Consider the following 20875-nt stretch of genomic DNA (forward strand, 5'->3'; position numbering starts at 1 on the left):
TGCAAGTCAGAGGAACCGCTTGTAGGAGTTGCTTCTCTCCTTCTACCACGTGAGTACTGGGGATTTAAACTCAGGTGGCCAAGTACCATTCCTGTGCTTGTGAACTCTCAAGTGTAACATCTTTACTTCTGCTGGCACCAAACACGGTGTGTGTGTGTGTGTGTGTGTGTGTGTGTATGGCAGTGTGACAAGAGGAAGGGACTCAGGCCATTTTGAAAAAAGCATTTATCGTGTGTGTGTGTGTGTGTGTGTGTCAGAGGACAGCGTGTAAAAAAGGGAATGCTCTCTCCTTTCGTATGTGGGCTCAGGGATCTAACCCTTGAGCCACGTCTCTGGCTGCCAAAGGCCACTTAACAGTTTCAGATTTGCTGACTAAACATTCACTAAGAGGCACATTGCTGCGCAGTTTTTGTTAGTGAGCTGAGTTGCTGCAAAGTGTGTATCTTCAGAGGTTTGCATATTTATTTATTATTTATTTTGAGACAGGATCTCGTGTACCCCAGGCCAACCTTGAACTCAGAGTTCCCGACCCTCCTCTCAGATTACAGAAGTGTAAACCACCACAACCAATTGTGATGCTGGGATCCAGCCCAGGGCTTCATGCATCTGTGAAAGCCCTGTATTAACGGAGCCTTATCCCCAGCCCCTCTGCGGGAGATGAAGTTATCTGGAGGTAACCCCTGGACTGCCTTTCAATGCTTCATTTGGGGACCCCACCAGATGTCCCCCGATGGTCACACCCCCAGGGTAGAAACCTTCTGGGATGCAGGTCCAGCTGCCTCCTAGAGCAGACCGCAGTGCTGCTGAGTCACCAGGGCTCAGTGTGGCTCATGCCACCCCTGCCATGCAGGAACACTGTCACCATGGTAGCTGCTTGACCATTGCTTTCTCTGGGCGCCCGAGGCTAAGAAGTGTGTTAGGTACCACACCGAGAAAAGCAGCGGCACAGGATGTGATTGATCCTGTACCTGTTGTACACACCATGGGACTAGCAGTACCAACTGGACACATAGAGGAAGAGCCATGGAGAACTCTCTCCATCTTCTCGGTTGGGTCAACAACTTCCTAATTTATACAAGAAAGAGACCTGCATTTCATTATAGAGCTAGCAGCAAATAGGGCGTCTACGCTCCCCACACCTCTTCGGAGTTTCTCTCACAACACCTCTGCCCAGTCCTTGAAGGTTTTGGTCCCTGCTCCTGTTTTAAGAGAACCAATCATGGCTGCCTGGGCTGCAGGTCAGCCCTCAGGACCAGCATAGCTATTGTCTTATTCCTACACACAAGGACAAATCAGTCTTTCTTCCTTTCTGAAAGCCATCTCAGGAAAACTGTGTGTGCCTGTATGTACCTTACCAAATGCCCATCACATGCTCGGCACATACATGCAGATGTGATTCTTTTCCCTTAGGAAAATCACATATACGCATACACATAGTAATGCATACTGCTTTACTAACAGTGCTTTCTTAGTACAGGGTACATGGAGAAACCTCACAGATGCCTCAGGATCCAGTGCACGAGGCAGGCAACTGAGGATTTGTGTGACTTGTTAGGAGTCCCTGCTTGTATCAGAGCTTGGATTCGGACCTGGCCTGTGTATGATGTTGTATATTTCTTGTCTTGTCTAAAAATTGATACATGTCCTAAGAATCAGGACTATATTTATTGATTATTGTATATGTGCAGGTACTTGGTGCCATGGCACATGTGTGGAGGTCAGAGGACACCCTGTAGGAGTCAGTAGTCCTCTCCTACCATATGGGTCTTGGTGGTTGAATTCAAGTCTTCAGGATTGCCAGCAAGCATCTTTACCTGATGACCCATTTCATGGGCTCAAAAACCAGATTTTTTTTTAAAGGTAAGGAGTTCCTTCTTTTATCAATTATGTTTTAGGATCTTTCCCTTTAAAAATTTACATTTTGAAGAATATCTTTTCTGTACATTGGAAAACATTTATTTTTGATAAAATAGAAGGAAGAAGGGCCATGCTCAATAGTCAAGGTCCCTTTGAGAATGAAAATACCACAAAAAGACGGAACACTAAAAATTGTAGGAGTCATGAAACTTAATATGCAGGGCAAACATTTCAGGTATACCGCCAGAGTCCTAGAGGGCGCCAGAGCATCAAACACTTCAGGTCTACCGCCAGAGCCCTAGAGGGCGCCAGAGCATCATCGCACCAACTCTCAGGCTCCTTGCCCGTGAGACTTCAATGATAGAAGCAGCTTGGTAAAATTCAAGGTTTATATGTTAATTAAAACCTTGCGCATGTATTGTTACATATTAAACATCATCAGTTCCTGACGCTTGTATGGGGTAAATTCCAGAGGGGACAGACAGACACCTACAGACACCTGCAGAGGGTTGGAAGCACAGCTGAACAGGTGGGACATAGCTCTAGGGAATACAGAGCAGATGTCTTTTCTTTGACTCTGGGGCTGGGAGACTAAACACCTCTCTGGCCCAAAGAGCTTGGCCTGTATAAACACCTCCCGAAGGCACAAACCCCCGAGGACCAGGAAAATGAGCCCGTCTAGAATAATTCCTTGGGTGGATAGATTTTCTGCACTGTATTAAATTAGGAGGAGATTGGTTTTGGTGATAAAACAAAGTGGTCTCTTGCCTCTTCTATTCGGAGGGCAATGTGGGCTCCCAGGAGAACATTGGGACAATCGTTCTACAGAACGTGCACTCTTAGGGTGTACCCGGGCACTGGTCTCAAATGAAGGCTATTTTGAAAGGGGACATCCTGAACTGCCTCCGTGTAACTTCATCTTCTGCAGATGGAACCCCATTTAAGTTAACATGCTTAGTAGTAGAGTCAAATTGCTAATAAAAATTGTCCGTTTAGCATTCATTCAGTAGTGGGTGACTGAACTGGACCTGAAAGGTGGAGCAGAAACCATGGTAACCGAATTATCACTGACTGAGGAAGGAGGAGCAACTGAGTGCACGTGCGCGCATGTGTGTATGTGTACGCGCGAATGTGTGTACGTGTGTGCATGTGTGTGTGCGTGGGGTGGTCTGCATGCTTTCTGTGAGTAGTCAGCAGTGTGTAGGTAGACAATAGGTATAGTGGCATAAGCCTGTGATTCGAGCACCCAGGACTGACTGAAGCAGGGAGCCCACAAGTTCAAAATTTTAAATGTGTAGGACATCCCTGAGCTGGTGATGGCTCTTAATGTCAACCTTCAGACCTGGGTTCAATCCCCAGGAGAGACGTAACTATAGGAAATTGTCCTGTGACCTTGACGTGCGAACACGCGAACACACACACGTACACATCCACACACACAAATATACACACTAAATAAATAAAACGTAATAATTTTATGGGACTGCCTTGATTGGCAAGGGAGCTACCTGATTTTTCTATTACCACAGACCACTAACACTTCAGTGACTATCAGGACATTATGGTAATTACCATCCATAAGAAGATTCTCCTTTAAGGAACTCACTTAATTCAGCTTGACTTAAAAAAAAAAAAACCTGAAGATGTAATTGGTCATGATTTCCGCTCTCATGCAGTCAGTCCGTCTCCCATGATGCTTAGGCAGTTTTCCTACATTATTATTTACGTCTTACTTTTCTTCGTGGAGGCTTTTACTGCCATTTCTCAGTGGGCTTGATTTCATACAAGCAGACTAGAGAGATGGGGCGGGGGCAGGGAATCCCATTTCTTACATCTCATCCCTGTCACAAAACAAAGACCGAACACGGAAGCGCTCGACGTGGGACGCACACAGGGTGGGTGGGCACAGTGCTCAAGGATGGCGATCTCATGAAGTTGACACCTAAATATTGATTTCCCTCAGCGGTTTTGCTTCCCTGTCCCTCAATGGAACCAACATTAACAGTCTTACCATTCTCAGGGTGTGGCTCGCACTCTGGTGCACCGCCCTGCAGGCTCTCTGTGGGGGATCCAGTGATTGGGTGGCATGGGCTACTGGCTGCTCCACAGTTGGTGGGGACATATCTGTCCCCCGGGGTGGGATTTCCCCGAAGTTCCTGGCACAATGAGAAGCAGAAGCCACGTTAATAGCTTTTCAGGGTTTCTGCATCCTAAGACAGTAGAGGAGAATCGGTTTGGGAGCCGGAAGACGGGGCTGGGAGCTGGGAGATCCAGGTTCTGGATTCTCATCCCTAAGCCTCAGATTTTTCAGCTTTCAAGAGGGGATGAAAAGACTTGCCAAATCTCAAAAGTTTTAAAGAGAAGATGAGAATAGCTATAAGAACAGCAGGTAAGGTTTCTATAGGTGGAAGGTACCTTCTAACATGTGGATAGCCAAGACTGTGAAATCAATTCCCAAGTTTGATAGCGAGGGAAGAGGGCAAATCGGGAGAAATGAAACCAGTATGAGATATTTCAAGACTTCCCTTAGGCCAAGCGTCAATTACTTTATCTTCCTTTCTTCTATGGAATGCTCAACACAAAAACAAATTCAAAACTCACAAAAAGCCCAATCATATTTATTTGAAATTAACCCACTGAGTTGATACATCATAAAGTGGCCCAAAGGTGGTGGCAGAAGGGGAGGGATGTCCGTCCGAAGGTATAATGTGTCTCTCACAACTCCTGTTAAAACTCATTCTGTAAGGTGTCAGTCATCGGCTGAGGGAAGCGTAGTGTTTAACTTAGCTAAGTTCTGGCGAGGGAGACCGGAAAGACGAAAGCAGAAGAGTGGTAGCTGGACAGAAGATGGCGTGGAAAGGGTCCCTCAACTGCATATCTTAAAACAGCTCATTTTCTGTTACCTGAGAGAGTTCTCACCCAAGTTCAGATCCCAGCGCGGGGGCTGGGGCGTGAGTCACTGGCAATCACTAGCTGTCTCCTTGGCTGGAAATCAGCATGCGCCAGTTTAGTGAAAGACTCAGTCTCAAGGGAATAAGACAGGGCAAGTGATAGAGAGGAAACCCAATGCCCTCCCTGACCTATGTATACGCCCATGGGAGTGCATATCTACACACACACACACACACACACGCGCACACGCACGTGCATACATACCAACAACCATCATCACAAAATCTTTTAAAAGGTGCTGAATAGAAACCGTGGGGACACTGAAAGAGAAGACACCGGCTTCATATCTGAGGATGTCTTACGGTGAGTGAGACATTCTTCCTTTTTTGTAAAGTCAAATTTTAGAACCAAAATTTTTATGAGAAAAGTATTTAACATCAAAATATCGATCAAAAGTCACCCGCACACCCCCATTTCAATTTTAAAAACATTAATTTATTTTTGTTTTTTTGAGACAGGGTTTCTCTATGTAGCTCTGGATGTCCTGGAACTTGCTCTGTAGATCAGGCTAGCTTTGAACTCAAGAGTTCTGCCTGCCTCTCCTTCCTGGGTGCTGTGATTAAAGGTGTATGTCACCACCACCACCTCCCTCTCCATTTAAAGTTTTTATTTTTATTCTGTGTGTGTGAGTGTTTGCCAGAATGTATGTCTGTGTACCTCATGCCCTTGGAGGCAGTTGTGAGCTAACACGTGGGTGCTAGGGGTTGAACCTGGCTTCTCTGGAAGAGTACCCAGTGTGTTTAACCACCGAGCCATCTCTCCAACCACTCAGAAGTTCTTACTGTAACTGTTTCAAAATTAGAAAACCGTGGGCTGGGACGGCTCAGTGGGTAAGAGCACTTGCCTCCAAGCCTGACAACCTCAGTTTGATCCCAGGGGTCTACATAAAGGAGAGAAACGAATCCTTCAAGTTGGCCTCTGGTTGCTACACTGGTGGCACAGCACATGCGTGACTGAGTGAGAGCGAGCGAGCGAGCAAGAGAGAGAGAGAGACAGGCGGAATATGCACACATTAAATACAAGTAAGAATATATATAAGCCCCCACCTTGGTATATATCTGTGTGCTCGTGTTAACTATCTATCTCATCTATAGCATGTCTAATCAGAACTGCTAACCTGACAGGTGACACTATATTTGGCAAGAACTGTTTTTTAATAGATATCAGTAATTATGAATAAAAATCCTGATCTGGCCTTCTACGGTGGTCTTAATGGTGAGCCAGCATGTGGGGAGGGATAGGGTACTGGTGATCAAATCCAGGGCTGTGTATGTGCTATGTATGGGACTAGCACTGCGCCCCTGAGCTACACCTCCCATCTAGATGGTATTTTATTAAAGGAAAGAACACACCCACTAATGGCATGTATCATAAAACATGTGCTGCTTAGCGGTAAATATATATATATATATATATATAATGTCTGAGTGCCCCGCATGTACACCTGCAGGCCAGAAGAGGGCACCAGATCCTTATTACAGATGGTTCTGGGCTACCATGTGGTTGCTGAGAATTGAACTCAACACCCCTCTAGAAGAGCAGCCAGCACTCTTAAGTGCTGAGCTGTCTCTCCAGGCTCAGTAACTAGAATTTTTGAGGAGAGGAGAAATTATGAATGCATAAGGTTAAGGGGGAAAAAAAGGACTTCTACTGCATACAAATTTTATGACTTCGTATTTTCCCGGTTTATGTACACATCCACTTTAAACCACAATAAACTATCTTCGTTAATAAGACCTTAAAAATCATCTCAGAGTCTTCGCTCAGAGACTGAACAATTTCTCTTTTCCTCTTTGCTAGCAAAGAGATATACTGCAAAAATTAAACGAACAATGAAATGGTAATGAACATACGAGCAATTAGTTACACGAATTAAATTTGCATCCCCTGTGGTGGATGGACACTGCTATTTTGTGTGACATTTTCTTAGTTAGTTATGTATCCGGAGCTAGCCTCAAGCTCACCAATCCACCTGCCTCCACCTCCAGTGCTAGCAGTGCAGGCTCGTGCTGCCACGCCTGGCTTCACGTGGCGTGAAGGGTCTCTGTGGCTCTGATCACACTCACTCCCTTGTAGGGATCTTGAAAGCAACCGAGGGTCCCTCCCTGGCCTTATCAGCTGGACACAATGACAGTTAACATCTACTGGTCATTCCCATCAGCCAACCAAGGCGGAAAGTAACCCCCTGCCTCTGGGCCCAGAAAAATCAAGGCCTGAGAAGGTCCAATGCTTTGCCCATCTATCATTCAATTCGTGTCAATTGGTCAGTGGAGTTGGCCCCAGGCCCACAGCTTTAATCCCTCCGCTCCCCAATGCCTTCCCATCATCACTGCTGGCCCCGTGCCTTGCGAGGCAGTGAGCACAGATCTTTGGCTGAGTCATCCCATGACTGACAGCCTGCCACCTCAGTAATGGGCACCCATTACATGACTGTTGAAAGATAGTCCGGCCGTCACCACACGCTCATCCAGCTTGCCCTGCGCCTCACAAAGCCCTCGGCAGTCACTCGCGCAACATTCAGACTTAACAGAAAAGCCGGTCATTTACCTTCTCTGCGGTTCCACTTGGCTGATGGCCAGTGACTGCATCTTTCCTGGTTGGAGCCTGGACTCCAACCATGTCTTGACCACATGGCCCGTTGGCTGTTCCACTGGGGGCCTCAAGGTGATCAGACCTCTTGTAGTGCGGGCTGATCCTAGCCACAGGCTTGTGTCTGGACACCAGATTTCCATTCTTCTGTGGTGGGGAGGTGGCATTTTCTGGGCTCCTTGAGCTCTGGGTGTCTACGGGGACTCTGTATTCCAGCTTTGGTGAACTTTTTGACCCTGAGAGTTCCTTTCTCCCAGAGCCTCCAGGCCCACTCTTGGTGGTTTCTACAGAGCCTGGCAGGCTGGATGCCTTGGGAGGAGTACCCACCATCCCATCAGGGATGCTACGCTCTAGGTCCAGTACACTGCCAAGGAGAGGCACGGAGCAGGCCTTGCTGACCAGTGGTTTCTGGGGGCGGTCCTCTTGCTTACTTGTATCAATGCTTTTGGAAGAGGTTGTCAAGGCGGGCCGAGTGTCGTCATCTACCAGAGGCCTGCTGGGGTCTGGTAGGACTCCTGGGAGTGAGATGCAGTCCCCTTCCCCATCAAAGTCTTCTTCATCGCTGGCGTCATTGCCGTCATAGCCGCGTATCCTTCTTTGGCGGAGGAGGGGGTTCCTGAGGACCTGTGGGCTTCCAGGGAGACTGGCTTGCCTGGCGACAGTTACCTGCTTGTGTAAGAGCCCAGAGGTCCTCTGGCTTCCGAGTGTCACAAGGCTGTTGGCCCTGGCTTTCCCTGTCTCCTTGTGAACTGCAATGGAAGGAGAGAGAAGAGTCAGACAAAAACAGGTTTCCGATTAGGCCTGACTTTATCACCTTAAAGAAATAAAACCCAGTGTTTGCTCTTCTAAGCACACCCTGTTGATCAAGAGTAAAGACTGCTTTGTCCAGTCACTTACAAACAAACAAACACAGTCCTCCCGCTGTCCCTAAGCACTTCTGAATTTACACGTGCCAGACACAGCCTCAGGCCACTGGAATTCCATGTAAAACACATGGTTTCTTGTGGTTCAAACAGCAAGGGCAGCCAGTCTATTGATTTTTTTTTTATTCTGCCAGCTCCATTTTTATACACATAGATATACATATTGATACATATACACACATGCATATCTTTGTGTGCATGTGTGTGTGTGCATGTGTGTGCTCAGGAAGTGGGTGTGTTTGAGTGTGAATGCAGGTGAGTGGGTACATGTTTATACATGGGCAGAGTTGGAGCACAATCTTAGGTGCCAGAGTCCTCCCCTTTTCCACCTCATTTGAGACACGGTGTCTTGCTTTTTGCCATTGCATATGGCAGGATGGCTGACCTAAAAACCCCTCGGGGGTTCTCCTGCCTGCCTCCCCTCTCTCTGTGCTAGGATTCCTGATTTCTGGCTTTACGTGGCTCCTAGGACCCGAACTCATCCCTAACTCATGCTTCAAGTGGTTTTCCTACTAAGCCATCTCCTCACCCTTAAGAACAATAACAAAAAGCCAACTTCCGGTTATTTAACTTGAATGGCGGGCTTTCTAGGGGTGGAGAATCCATACTTCAGCTTCATTCTGTCCCCCGAGTTACTGAGGGTCTGACCTAAATGCTGAGAACACCTCTCTATCAGGTACAGCGGCTAGCATGTCCCTCACACCTGTGTTCTCATCACCTGAGGTCCTTCCCTCCTTGTTTGTCACAAAAGGGCGTGGGACACAGCCCAAGCTGTCTGCTCCTCAAGGCATCTTTGACACAGCAGGTGATTCTGCAAGTCTTGGCATGCTTTTTTGTCCACACGACAGTGCAAAGTACAGGCATGCCATTTGCACACCCCACTGTGGCTCCCATGTCTGCCTCTCTGAAGCTCAAAGAGCAAAACTGGAAAGGGAAACCTTGACAGAAGAAGTCTGAGAGCTCAATACAGTCCGACGGTCTCATGTGAACAGAGACGCAAGGATTGTTGAGTAGCAGTGACCTTTTGCTGACAGTGGCTCACCCAGTCCCACATCCCTAACTGTTGTATAAGAAGAATGAAGTTTAGAGGGAAGAGATCTGGGGTTTGCCTGGGCTCCCCTCAACTGTGAGTGCCTTGGGTTGCTTACTCTGATTTGATGCCCCGAAACTCAAGACGACATGCTGTAAACACCATGTGGAGGGGACCTGGACAAGTCACCTTCACCGCTGGCGCTAGAATGCGTTGGGTCACTCACTGTGGCGTGAACAGTTGGTCGCCACTGCTGAGAGTAGAGGAAGCCTCTACTCAGCCAGGCACGTGCACTGTTTCCGGCTCTCTCTCCTTGCTGTCCTGGGCAAGACCCCTAAGTAGAGACGGGGAACTGGCAGCTGCCTACTGCACTACTGAGTCCCCAATTCCCTCAAGCTCCCCTGCTCACCAGGGGGTCCGAGAAGCAGGCTGCCATCATCTGAGGTGCCACAGCCACTTCCAGGGTGGTCCTCGTCCTCAGAGCCAGCCACCACGAAGTCTGACAAGGAGCCCTGCCCGTCGTGTACAAAGTACTGGGAGAGCTCGGCGTCAGAGAGGAGCGAGTCCTGTTGGGAAGAGAACATGCTGGAGTCTAGGGAGAAATACCACAGCCAATCCCTCATCACTGGGACCAGCTGTGATAGCAACCGCCAATCTCCACTTACTGTAGGGTGGCTAAAGCGACAATCAATACATCAAAACGTGGGCCGATACTGCTTTTTGATGGAGAGAGGCACTTTTTAGCAATGACCAGAAAAACCGCAATAGTAGGGTTTTTTTTTTTTTAATGATTTACATATTTATTTTATGTGCATTGGTGTTTTGCTTGCACGTATGTCTGTGTGAGGGTCTCGGAACTGGAGTTAGAGAAAGCTGTGGGCTGCCATGTGGGTCCATGAGAATTGAACCCAGGTCCTCTGGCAAAACAGTCAGAGCTCTCAACTGCTGAGCCATCTCTCCAGCCCCCACAACAGTAGCTTACTAATCCTCTTAGCAAAACCAAAACAAAACCAGTGCAAGAAGGGATAGGAAAGGAGAATGAAAAACTAAGCCCTATGACCCAGCCAACTGATGGAACACCTGGTGGTGGGGTACGGTGGGGTGGGGCAGGGGCAGGTGATTGCCCGGTGTAAATCCTGCTCTAGTGAACTGAGGAACGCCCCACAGTGTCCCAATAGCTGCAGGCTCTCCCAAACCTCAGCAGAATTAGAAATGTTTGGGGTTTTGAATTTCTGCTCTGCTCTTTCTTGGGTGAATACTTAACAAGAGAACCACACCTTGGGGCTCTGGTTTTCAAAGTGGTGTCGTTGCCACTTTCTTGTACAAAGTGGACAAAAGATCCCTTTGCAGAAATAAGTGCTGGGGTCTGGGACTTGACTGGGAAGCCTCTAAAAATCAGTTTGTGGTCCCCAAGTGCATTTTGACTCACCTTTTTGGCAAGAGATGGACTCTTCAAGGGGGTACCTGTGGGGGGGGCATTCGGAAAATCATTAATCTGATCAATCTCAAGTTACAAGCAGGCTCAGACATTTCACCAAAAAGCGGGGTGGGGGGAGCCAAGTATATTTAACCAAACTATCCTTTGCCTGAGTGTCACTAATGAGTTCCATGCATAGGTAAATGCATGCATAGCCTACCTGGATAGCCACCCCCACATCTAGTCTACCTGGGTACCTGTCTACCCCCTCCCACCCCACCTTCCTCTTTCATTCAAGACTCTGGCTCACGCCGCAGGACCCTGGCTATGATTCCTCCTGCTCTGTGATATCACCGAGGGTCTCATTTGGCTCACACCTCAATGTCTGCATACTGGACAGTTTGATGGGGGGGTGGATCTTTGAAGCTCCTTTTTCTCACTACTCAGCGAGCCCACTGGGCAGTGGTGTTGCCTGCACACCACACCTGGTGTCTGCTAAGTACTCGGTGACACTTGGTGCATGGCCAGCAGGATGAATGAACCAATGAACCCCATCCAGGCATCTACGGAAAGGACTAGAGACGTGGTTGGATGTCGATCTTAACTTTTTAGCTGAAGGGCGAAGAGCTCAGCCTGTAGACTTTAAATTACATGTCACAGGCAAAAGAGATTTAGGGCATGAGAATTCCGGCTTCAAAAAAAAGAAAAAGACCTTTGCTGAGTGATCAAGTAGAAGTGTTGGGGTAAGAGAGCCCAACGTGTGGGCTGGATAAAGAGTCCATTATGGCTTAGTCTACTTTAAATATATTAATTATGGATGCAAATCATCAGAGATTTCACGGTTGTCCCAAATCCCATTCCTTTTCCTTTGACATCCAGTAACTCATATCTCCAAGTTGCTTTTCCTCCAGGGCATCCATCTAAATGTCAGAGCCGCCTCTAGTCAGTCAGGCAACGTTTGTAGAATCCTCCTAGGTCTCCACACTAAGGAAACTGTTTTAAAATTTGATACAGGTTTAAGTGTTAATAAGAAATGTTTTAAGTTAGTAAGACATGCCAAGGAGGACCGCACTCCTTCCCTACCTGAAAATTTCCACGGAAGGAGAAAAACTTGAGAAGTTTTGCTGCCTCCAGCAGCAAACTGAAGGCAGTTTGTATTGAAACTTTTAAATCCGTATAAAGAAACCTCAGCATTTGGAAGGATAACAACTCTGTATTATCAAATTACTCATATTTTGGTGTTCAATCTCCTCTGTGTATTTCAAACAAGATTCATGAATAGCTGTTAATTTACGGGGGTCATGTCAGCAGTATGCATGATTAGGTCTTTAATGAAATACATTAACTTCAGAAATCAAAAGAAGGAACCGAGAGTGTGTGTAGACTCTGACAGCAACTGTGGCCAGCCCTGGTAACCACAGAGAATCCTACGCTACTGCGTGCGGAGTGCCATGGGTGAATTTACGGAACCTTTTCTCAGTGGTGATCACGAATGCGCTACGACCGTACCTAAGCCAGGTGCGGAGTTGGCTTCTTTGCTGTCCTGGTAAGTACTCCGGGCTATCACGTCATCCATTTCCTGCTCAGAAACCTGATTTTCAGCAGAACACACAAGTTAGATGTTTGCATGTATTATTCTCCCCCCAGTAACAGTGGCTGGGACCAGAGGGTCCGAGACTGGGAATGCCTTAGCAGCAGTAACTCGGAGCGTGGGAGTCCAGCTGGTTGGTGGGTTGCTTCAAACAGTGTATACACAACAAAATCCACGGACTTGTCCCGAGTTTCACTGGATGCTATGATTACCAAATTCACTATATCCACCCCTCTCTCCCGAACACTTAGTTCTCATCCTTCTGAAAGAACGTAAGGCCAGCAGATACAGGTGCTTGTTGTCAGGCTGATGACCTGAGTTCAATCCCCAGGACCCTCATGACAGAAGATGACCGACTCTAGAGAGTTGTTCTGACTCCTCCACAGGACCACGGTGTGCACATGTCCACACGCACATATGAAATAAGTAAGTGCAATGAAAAATGTAAGACCAGATATAAAATAAAAAACCTTGGGGTGGGGCTGGAGAGATGGCTCAGTGGTTAAGAGCACTGGCTGCTCTTCCAGAGGTCCTGAGTTCAATTCCCAGCAACCACATAATGGCTCACAACCATCTGTAATGAGATCTGGTGCCCTCTTCTGGCCCGCAGATGTACACGCAGGCAGAACACTGTGTACATAATAAATAAATAAATCTTTAAAAAAAAAAAAAAAAAAACCTTGGGGTGGCAAGATGGCTTAGCAGACAAAGATGCCTTCCACAAGCCTAAGGACATGGGTCCAAGTCTTAGGACCAGCGTGGTGGAAGGAAATAACCAAGTTGGCCTGTGATTTCCACATGTGCACCCTGACATGTATACACACACACCTACACAAGAGTAAAACTGTAAAGTAAGCAACCTATCCTAACAAAAATCCTTCACTGTCACGACTCATGGGAAATTTCTTTATAAAAGCTTGAGATATACCAGACTACGATCCCATCTCAAAAGATAACTAGAAAACTTAGTTTGTTTCAAAGGTAAGGCTATTTTAAATTTCGGATGGTAATTTTGTATACTAAAGTAATATTTAACATAAATCCTATTTGGATAAGAAGGTGGATTTGTCTCAATAAATAAATACAGGCTTATGCTAATAGAGGAACCATAATGACACCATGGCCTTTGTGTGACACTTTAGAGCGAGGCTCACAGGAAATAAAATACACTTCTGCATGTGGGCTGGCTCACAATGCACCCCTCCGCAAAGCAAAATATAACCGTACAAATAATGTACTAGTACAAACGAGCCAGGGAAAATGTCAGCATCAATGACGGTGTTTTTCTTGAAAACAGATTTTCGGTATTTGCAACTGTTTCTCCGAGAGGGAGAAGAGCCGGTTTATTTCTGCTACCTGCCTGCCCCCATCTTTTCTCTACTCAGCGTAAGCGGGAAGCTGCTATCGGAACAAATCCCAATCTCAGCTGTCTAGACCTGGAAGGTTTGAATATCCCCAGCTGGGCAGCCACTGCTCCACACATCATGAGAAACAGGAGAGGAGAAAATGCTGCGGTGTTTCTTTTGGAACCACACGAAAACTACGGCAGCGCATATATTCTGTATCAAAATGTCCTCCTGGCACAGAGTGCTGAATTAGTGGTACGAAAATACATTAAATCGAAGATGGAATCTCAACCAGAAGAAAAATACAGTATCATGTGACAACCAAGAACATCATGTTTACCGAGGAAGAAACATGAAAACCGGTCCAACACTCTAGTGTGGTTTTGCTGGACACACCGCCAGTCTACCCCAGGCCATTTAATTGTGACTGGGAAAACGAACCCATTTGTGTGTTCAACAGGGGTCTCAGACCACCCGTCCATCTGGATGATTAGGCTTTGCCCTGAAATAGTGTTCTGATTCGGGTCGTGGTGGCAAAATGGCTTTTGGGCTGAGATGAAGCAGACTCTGAACAAATCACCACCCACGCGATGCTGGAAGTCAGCTCTGCCTTGAGGCCAGCGGCTTACATTTCTAATGTCACCGGGGTGGGGGGCATTAGGTCAGCTACATGCTGGACAGTGTACCACGTGGAAAGAGAGGATGGGAGCGCTGGGGTCTACGTGGGGGAGCGAGCTGGCAGCAGCTCTCGCTTGCTGGGCTCACAAGGCAAAATGGTGCCAGATGGAACCCAGAGAGAACCACAAGGACAGCAGCAGAAAGAGTTTCACCCAGTAGAACAGATTCTAAACCAAAATCCTTAAAATATGTATTAGGGAAGACATTTCTGAAAATGCATGTAGATAAAACAGTCCGAGAGAAGAAAGCAAGCAAATCCACAACAGCAAAAACCAGGGCATTGAATCGTTCTCAAGGGATCTCTGTCCCAACATCATCACTGCCACCGCACTCCCAGACCAAGACATGCTTGTCAGCACTTGCCTGCACAGGGCAGGACCAATGCTACAAACAAAGGTCACTTAGTGTTTAGAATGATGTCATCATGAAGATGCAGATGCGGAGTGGTGGTGGTGCTTGCCTTTCATCCCAGCACTTGGGAAGCAGAGAGAGGTGGATCTCTGAGTCTGAGGCTAGCCTGGTCTACAAAGTGAGTTCCAGGACAGCCAGAGCCACACAGAGAAATTATGTCATGAAAACACACAAAGCAAGAGCACAAGAATAACAACAGAAGGAGGAGGAAGAGGAGGAGAAGCAGCAGCAGTAGCTGTGGCCTTTACTGGAACAAAATGGCATGAAAGTCTAAGATGCACAGGAGCCTGGGACCACCCAGGATAATAAAATGATACCACATATCATGTGCTGCAAATCCAGAAGAGCTAATGTTTAGAGCCTTTTGAGTTTAAATACAATCTGATCATAATTTTATACAGTGGATTGAATTGAACTTGTTGAGGTATCTATAGTTTACTTAAAACATTTAAAAGCGACTGAACAGAGGAGAGATGACCAAATAGTCTCTATGGGTCAATGGTTGAAAAAGTTATTTCAGTTCTTATTTAAGTTGGTGAGCTCTTAGATCTTAATGACAGGAGCAACCATGGAGGTCAGGAGGGGACATCTCTTTAAAAGAGTTCAGTTATGTCATCTAACGCTTTTTCACCCTGACACAACGGTTGTCTTTGGAGGCATGGGTGACTGAAAGTTTGACATAAGCGATTGGCTGTCACTCGCAAGCACAGATAGGTTCCTGTAATTTGTGAAGTCTTCCTAAGACGCCATGGACATCAGGGCCCTTTTTCAGGACACTATGATCTCACCCGTCTGTGTAGCTCTGGATGCTACCGTCGCCTTCTACCCAGAGAAAGCTCAAGGAACCATTAGGTAATGAATTTCACATTATGACAATTGCTTTATTCACTGATGCATCCTCCCAGGTTCTCCACTCCCGAGATATGTCAAATCTCACAGGGTTACAGAGATGACCTAGTCTGGCATGTTCAGGTTCTCTTGATGTAGGTAAGAAGTATTTTACCAGCAGCTAACTAGCCATAGGGGTTACCAGGGTGCTGCTTTCCAGGAGCTCAGATTTTAAAATCATCAAATAACCTCAACAACATTTTCCAATAAAACTTTCTAGAGTGACAATAGTGTCTCTATTCACATCCCATGTACATCAGTCACAGGTGACACCCAGCCCCGGCTGACGAACTCTCCCACTGACGCGAAGAGACTCGGATATGAACACTGTCATGGACTGCACAAGCAGCCAAACCATCGTCCCATACTCAAAGCAGGGTCGGACAGCTCACCTTTGGATTAGGGTGTCGGCCAATGACCAGGCGAACGGGTCCTGGCGGGCATTTACTCAGGATGGCGTGCACTTTGCTTAAGGCTGCATGGCGCACATTCACGGAGTTCACCTCCAGGATTTGGTCACCCCGGCTAGAGAGGGAGACATAACAACACACTGCGGCAACAGTCAGATTTGTAAAACCTAACGCAGCTCTCTTTCAGTATGGGGTTTAGAATATAAAGTCTTTTCTAAATACTTCAAAGAAGCAAATGGCTTTCTTTCATCTTTATAATAAAGCAATACGTTCATATACACATCACACTTTAAGTTGGCCGAGGCCACCATCAGAAATAGTAAACTTGAATCAAACTGATAAAAAGACAACGATGAAGGGTACCACTGGTTGATCACCTACTGTATGTGAGGTCCTACACAAAGTGGTTTATATAACACTTGAGAGAGGTTTAAGTATTCCTTTTGAAAAGGAGGCTCCCTTGAGCTCTCTCAGGTCTGTGTGGTTATCGCATGATAGCCTCTTGACCGCCATCAGTTTTGTCTTTCTTCCTACCATCTTGAAATGATTACTGTAATATAGTCAAAGGAGGAAATATCTGAAGCGCCAAGGTTACCTAAGAATTTGTAAAAATATTTCAAATTTGAACAAATGAGAAATTTACGACAAGTTGCCTATTTTGACTTGGAATTATTGGGAGAGAGCTCAGCAAGAGAGAACAAAGACTCTTTACATGGGGGTTGAGGAATGTTCATTTGGCTCGCCCCAGGCATATGGAACCATTCAAGAAAGAAACATCAACTTGGGATGTCATTAAAGGATTTTTCCCCCTTCGGTTCTAAAAGTATATTTTCTTTAATGTACTTTGGATGATTTGCTAAGTTTTTTTTTCAATATGGAAATTCACTCTGATGATTAACAAAAAATGTAACATAATCCATTAACACAGCCTCCAAAATGGCAACCAACAAATGGTGTTTTGACGATTCTTCTGCCAAAGGACTTAGATGCTTATGAAGGGCTGGGGCGGGGGAGAAAGGTGATACTGTTTGCACAGAGAGCTTTGTGTAACGTGTGCACATTTTTGTGATATTTAGGTGGGCACCAACCACTGCGATTACCGTAGGGAAGAGGACTGCGATTTCTTGTGTGCACAGAAGGCTGACTGCACAATTCAACTGAGTTAAGAAATCTGATGGTCCAGCACTTTAGACGACAGACTGTAGTTGTCCTCCCTCAAAATGGCGAGGAAAGCTACTGAGAAAGTTCAACCTTTACAACGAGACCTCCCACATACACGTGACTCCAGGGCTCTTTTGCATCCGGGTCATTTGAACCAGTATAAGCAGTTCCAGGTTGTGGAGTGACGTTTGCACAAATGAATGATGAGTGAGTGTATTGAAATAGCCACACATGATCTGCCGAGAGTTCTATTTCGGCAAAATTCTAACACTGAACTTCCGAGCCCAAACACCACGGAGCAGGTAGGGAAGCTGTCTTCATTTTGTAGTCCATGGCTGTGATAAAATACCACGACAAAAGCAGCCCATGACAGAGGGCTCGCAGAGCTCACAGCTCTACGGTGTGCTCCATCACTGTGCGGACGTTGAGACACAGGAACCTGAAGTCTTTAGTCATATCTACAGTCAAGAGCACACACTTGCTTTGCTTTTGCCATGTTTCTACAATTTAGAACCCCTTTCCTAGAAAACGGTGCGCCACCCTCAGTGGGAAGACTTCCCACCACAATTAAGATAAAATAACCCCCTGAAGACATGTCTGCAGGCCATGCTGGTCTAGACAATCCCTCATTGAGACTCTCAGGTGATTCTAGATTGTGCCAAGTTAACAACACCATTGCAGAAACCAAGATTCAAAGTTCTATGATTCAACCAAATTTGATTCATATGAGGTTTTCATCTCTGGAGATGTTGTTAACTTTAGTCTTGGCTAGATTATTAGAAAAAAAGTCAAAGATGTTGAATTCCACAGAAACAATTAAGTAGAACAGATGGGCACAGTGGTAAGCACCTATAATTTAGCACTAGGGAGGTAGAGGCGGGATATCAGAAGTTTAAGGTTGTCCTTGGCTGTATAGTAAGTTCAAAGCCCGGGCTATATGTCTCTCTCTCTCTCTGTCCCTGTCTGTGCTGAAGCAAATAATAATGCGTGTCTTCACAACTCAAGACCACACCAGGACTGTATACGGGGGGGGGGGGGTCTTATATGCCAGGGATGTCACGAACCTCAGGTTGCTTTCCATCTTGGCCACAGATCCAGGGGCAAGGCTGTGGATGTAGATGCCCGGGGGGCTGTTTTCCAAGGCCAAGCAGCAGGCTCCAATACCCAATCCAACTCTGGGCTCTGGGAAAGGACAGACAACAGAAGCGAATGTTACAGCGTCACCAGAAAACGTGCAAACACAGTTGACAGAGTTAACAGATATCCAGACCAATACGCTCTTGGTTTGGTCCAGATGGAGAATGTAAATCCTACTTCTCATGTTATCTCAGGCTCTACTCTCTGCTTAGTCTAAGGGACTTCCTCAAATCCGTCTGGAAATAGCTGGAGAATGACTAATATTTTTAAGCCTGAAAATGAAACCTTTTAGACAATTTTTTGACCGCCAGCTAATTTCTTGGTTATTTGTAATTGCTGATTCCCCTTCTACAGTAAGTCCTAGTCAGGGAGGGGAGAAATGAGAAAAGGCCTTCGGATCTGCTGAGAACCTGGGACTTGGAGTTACTAGTGTTGACTTATTCTTGTTTTTCTTTACGATTTTAGAAGGCTGGACCATTCATTTTAGCACAAGTCCCTGACAAATGGTGAGTTATTCATCTGGGGAGAACTTTAAAGACTGTGGCCAGCAATTTCACCTCCCTTTTGTAAAATGATTCAACATCTCTCCTTGTGATGACCCGGACCACTTAGACACCTGACAGCAGGCGGTTCCAAAGACCTGATTCAAAGAATGAAAGTAAAAGCAGGTCCCAGATTGCTATGGAGGAGAAAGCCAGGGAGGAAGGAGCTGCTACGGTACCTTTGTTGAGTGTGACCTCCATGACAATCCTGTCTTTGGGCCCAGGAGCCTTCCGCCCCAAGGATGAAGAACCACCTTCTTCAGAACCTCCTCCTGCTGGGGGTCCCCCGCTGCTGTTGAAGCTTGGGGAGCTCGACCTGCTCATGTGTGTGGGAGTGGAGCATGGGGTGAGACTGGGGCTGAGCAACTTGGTGCGCACCGTGAGGACGAACAACCCACTTCGGATTTGCTGCAAAACAAGCAGGTGCGTGGGAAACTGTCAGATGGCAAAACCCATAGGGGAAGAAGGGAAGAAAAGGAAGAGAACAAAGGAGAGCCAAGGGGACACGTTACCTTGAAGGTGTGAATGGCCTCTTGAAACGTCAAGCCCTTTATTGGTATTCCATTGACATCTAGGATTTCATCTCCTGGTGACCAAACGTGAGGAAATACATTAAGCTCTAGTTTACTGGACTCTGCTTGGTTTGAGCTACAGTGGCTTACCCTACGAACATAACTCTTATGGTTCAGATCCATTTTAACTAACTTAGCTCCTAGGGGTGTCCCCTAAATGGAACAATAAATACAAATTTAAATATACTCATACTATTCAGCAATAATTCTATAATCAATAATTAAACAACTTTGGGGCTGGATTTGGTAGGGCACACTTGGATTCCTAGCTTTGGATAGGCTGAGGCAGGAGGGATCAAAGCTAGCTGGGATAACAAAGTGAATTTAAAGTTAGCTTGAGTTACAAAATAAGACTGTCTGGACTAAAACATGACCAAAAACACCTGACAACCAATCAACCAACCAACACCCACTACCATCACTAAAAACAGAACAAAATAAAATCCCAAACCAAGCTAACCAATCAATCAACAAAAGAACACATGCAAACACAAAGCAAGAATAAAATATCAAGCAACCAACAAAGTAACCAACCACCACCACCAAAAGGGAAAACCCACTATGGAAGGCTTGAAGACCTGATTGTTAACTATTGACACCTTTGACAAGAAATATGCTCAGAGACTGAGCTGCAGTTTCAGGTTTTGAATAGTCTTATTTAAAAACATAAACCTACTGAAGGAAACCTCAACACAGGCATGCTTGTGAAGAAGCCACGCTCCATCTGCAGAAAGACAAGCTGTCCAAGTGCAGAGACTCAACACGACACAGAATAGGGTTTCAATTAACAGTAGAGAGAAAATCTCGCTTAGATGTGACTGAGAATTGATAGCCCCACTTCCAGAAATAGTCTGGATATCTGGCCTTATTGGGGCAGGTCCCAGACTTCATCTTCAGACTGGCAAGACTAGAGGTTTCTGCCTCAGAGATCATTGCAGGCTGATGCCAATGACTGCAGGGGTGTGCGAAGTTGTGAGCAGTGTGTGTGCAGTGTCCACATGCTTCTCCCTGACTCCAATAACTTCTCATCTCCAACACTGTAACAACCTCAAGTCAGGTCATGTTCCACGCTGCTCACAGTGCCTTCTGGGAATGTCAGGGGATGCGGACATCCTGCTGGCTTCTGACAACTTGGTTCTCATTAGCACTCTTGTGACATGGGCTGGGTTTTGGAATAACAGCTCATCAAACATAAAGATGCCCCAGAAAAAGCAGACAGACTCTGTCCGGCAGTGCAGGAGGGGAGAGAGGCTCCGTACGACAAGACAGTTCAAACAGCAGAAAACCACACATGTTTGCTGCAGACAGCCAATCTCAGAGCACGCCACGCACATGGGAAGCCGCTGGATGAGGCAGAGAAATGCAGCAGCA

At 46.3% G+C, this 20875-nt stretch overlaps 1 protein-coding gene across 4 annotated transcripts in view; it reads right to left on the reverse strand.

Moving 5' to 3' along the window:
• Pdzd2 (PDZ domain containing 2) overlaps positions 1-20875 on the reverse strand; it is a 336232-nt gene that overhangs the window by 18701 nt on the left and 296656 nt on the right. For all 4 annotated transcript variants that reach the window (XM_050139075.1, XM_050139076.1, XM_050139077.1 and 1 more), the window contains 9 exons: positions 19445-19518; positions 19112-19340; positions 18318-18435; positions 16075-16207; positions 12278-12359; positions 10781-10815; positions 9761-9917; positions 7357-8147; positions 3869-4013 (listed from right to left, as the gene is read on the reverse strand). In XM_050139075.1, coding sequence (XP_049995032.1) covers positions 3869-4013; positions 7357-8147; positions 9761-9917; positions 10781-10815; positions 12278-12359; positions 16075-16207; positions 18318-18435; positions 19112-19340; positions 19445-19518 — 1764 coding nt within the window. The remainder of the gene's footprint in view (positions 1-3868; positions 4014-7356; positions 8148-9760; positions 9918-10780; positions 10816-12277; positions 12360-16074; positions 16208-18317; positions 18436-19111; positions 19341-19444; positions 19519-20875) is intronic.

The sequence above is a fragment of the Alexandromys fortis genome, unplaced genomic scaffold (genome assembly GCF_014885135.2).
Source record: "Alexandromys fortis isolate MF-2015 unplaced genomic scaffold, M_Fortis_MF-2015_v1.1 scaffold_37, whole genome shotgun sequence".
Classification (NCBI taxonomy): Eukaryota; Metazoa; Chordata; class Mammalia; order Rodentia; family Cricetidae; genus Alexandromys; species Alexandromys fortis.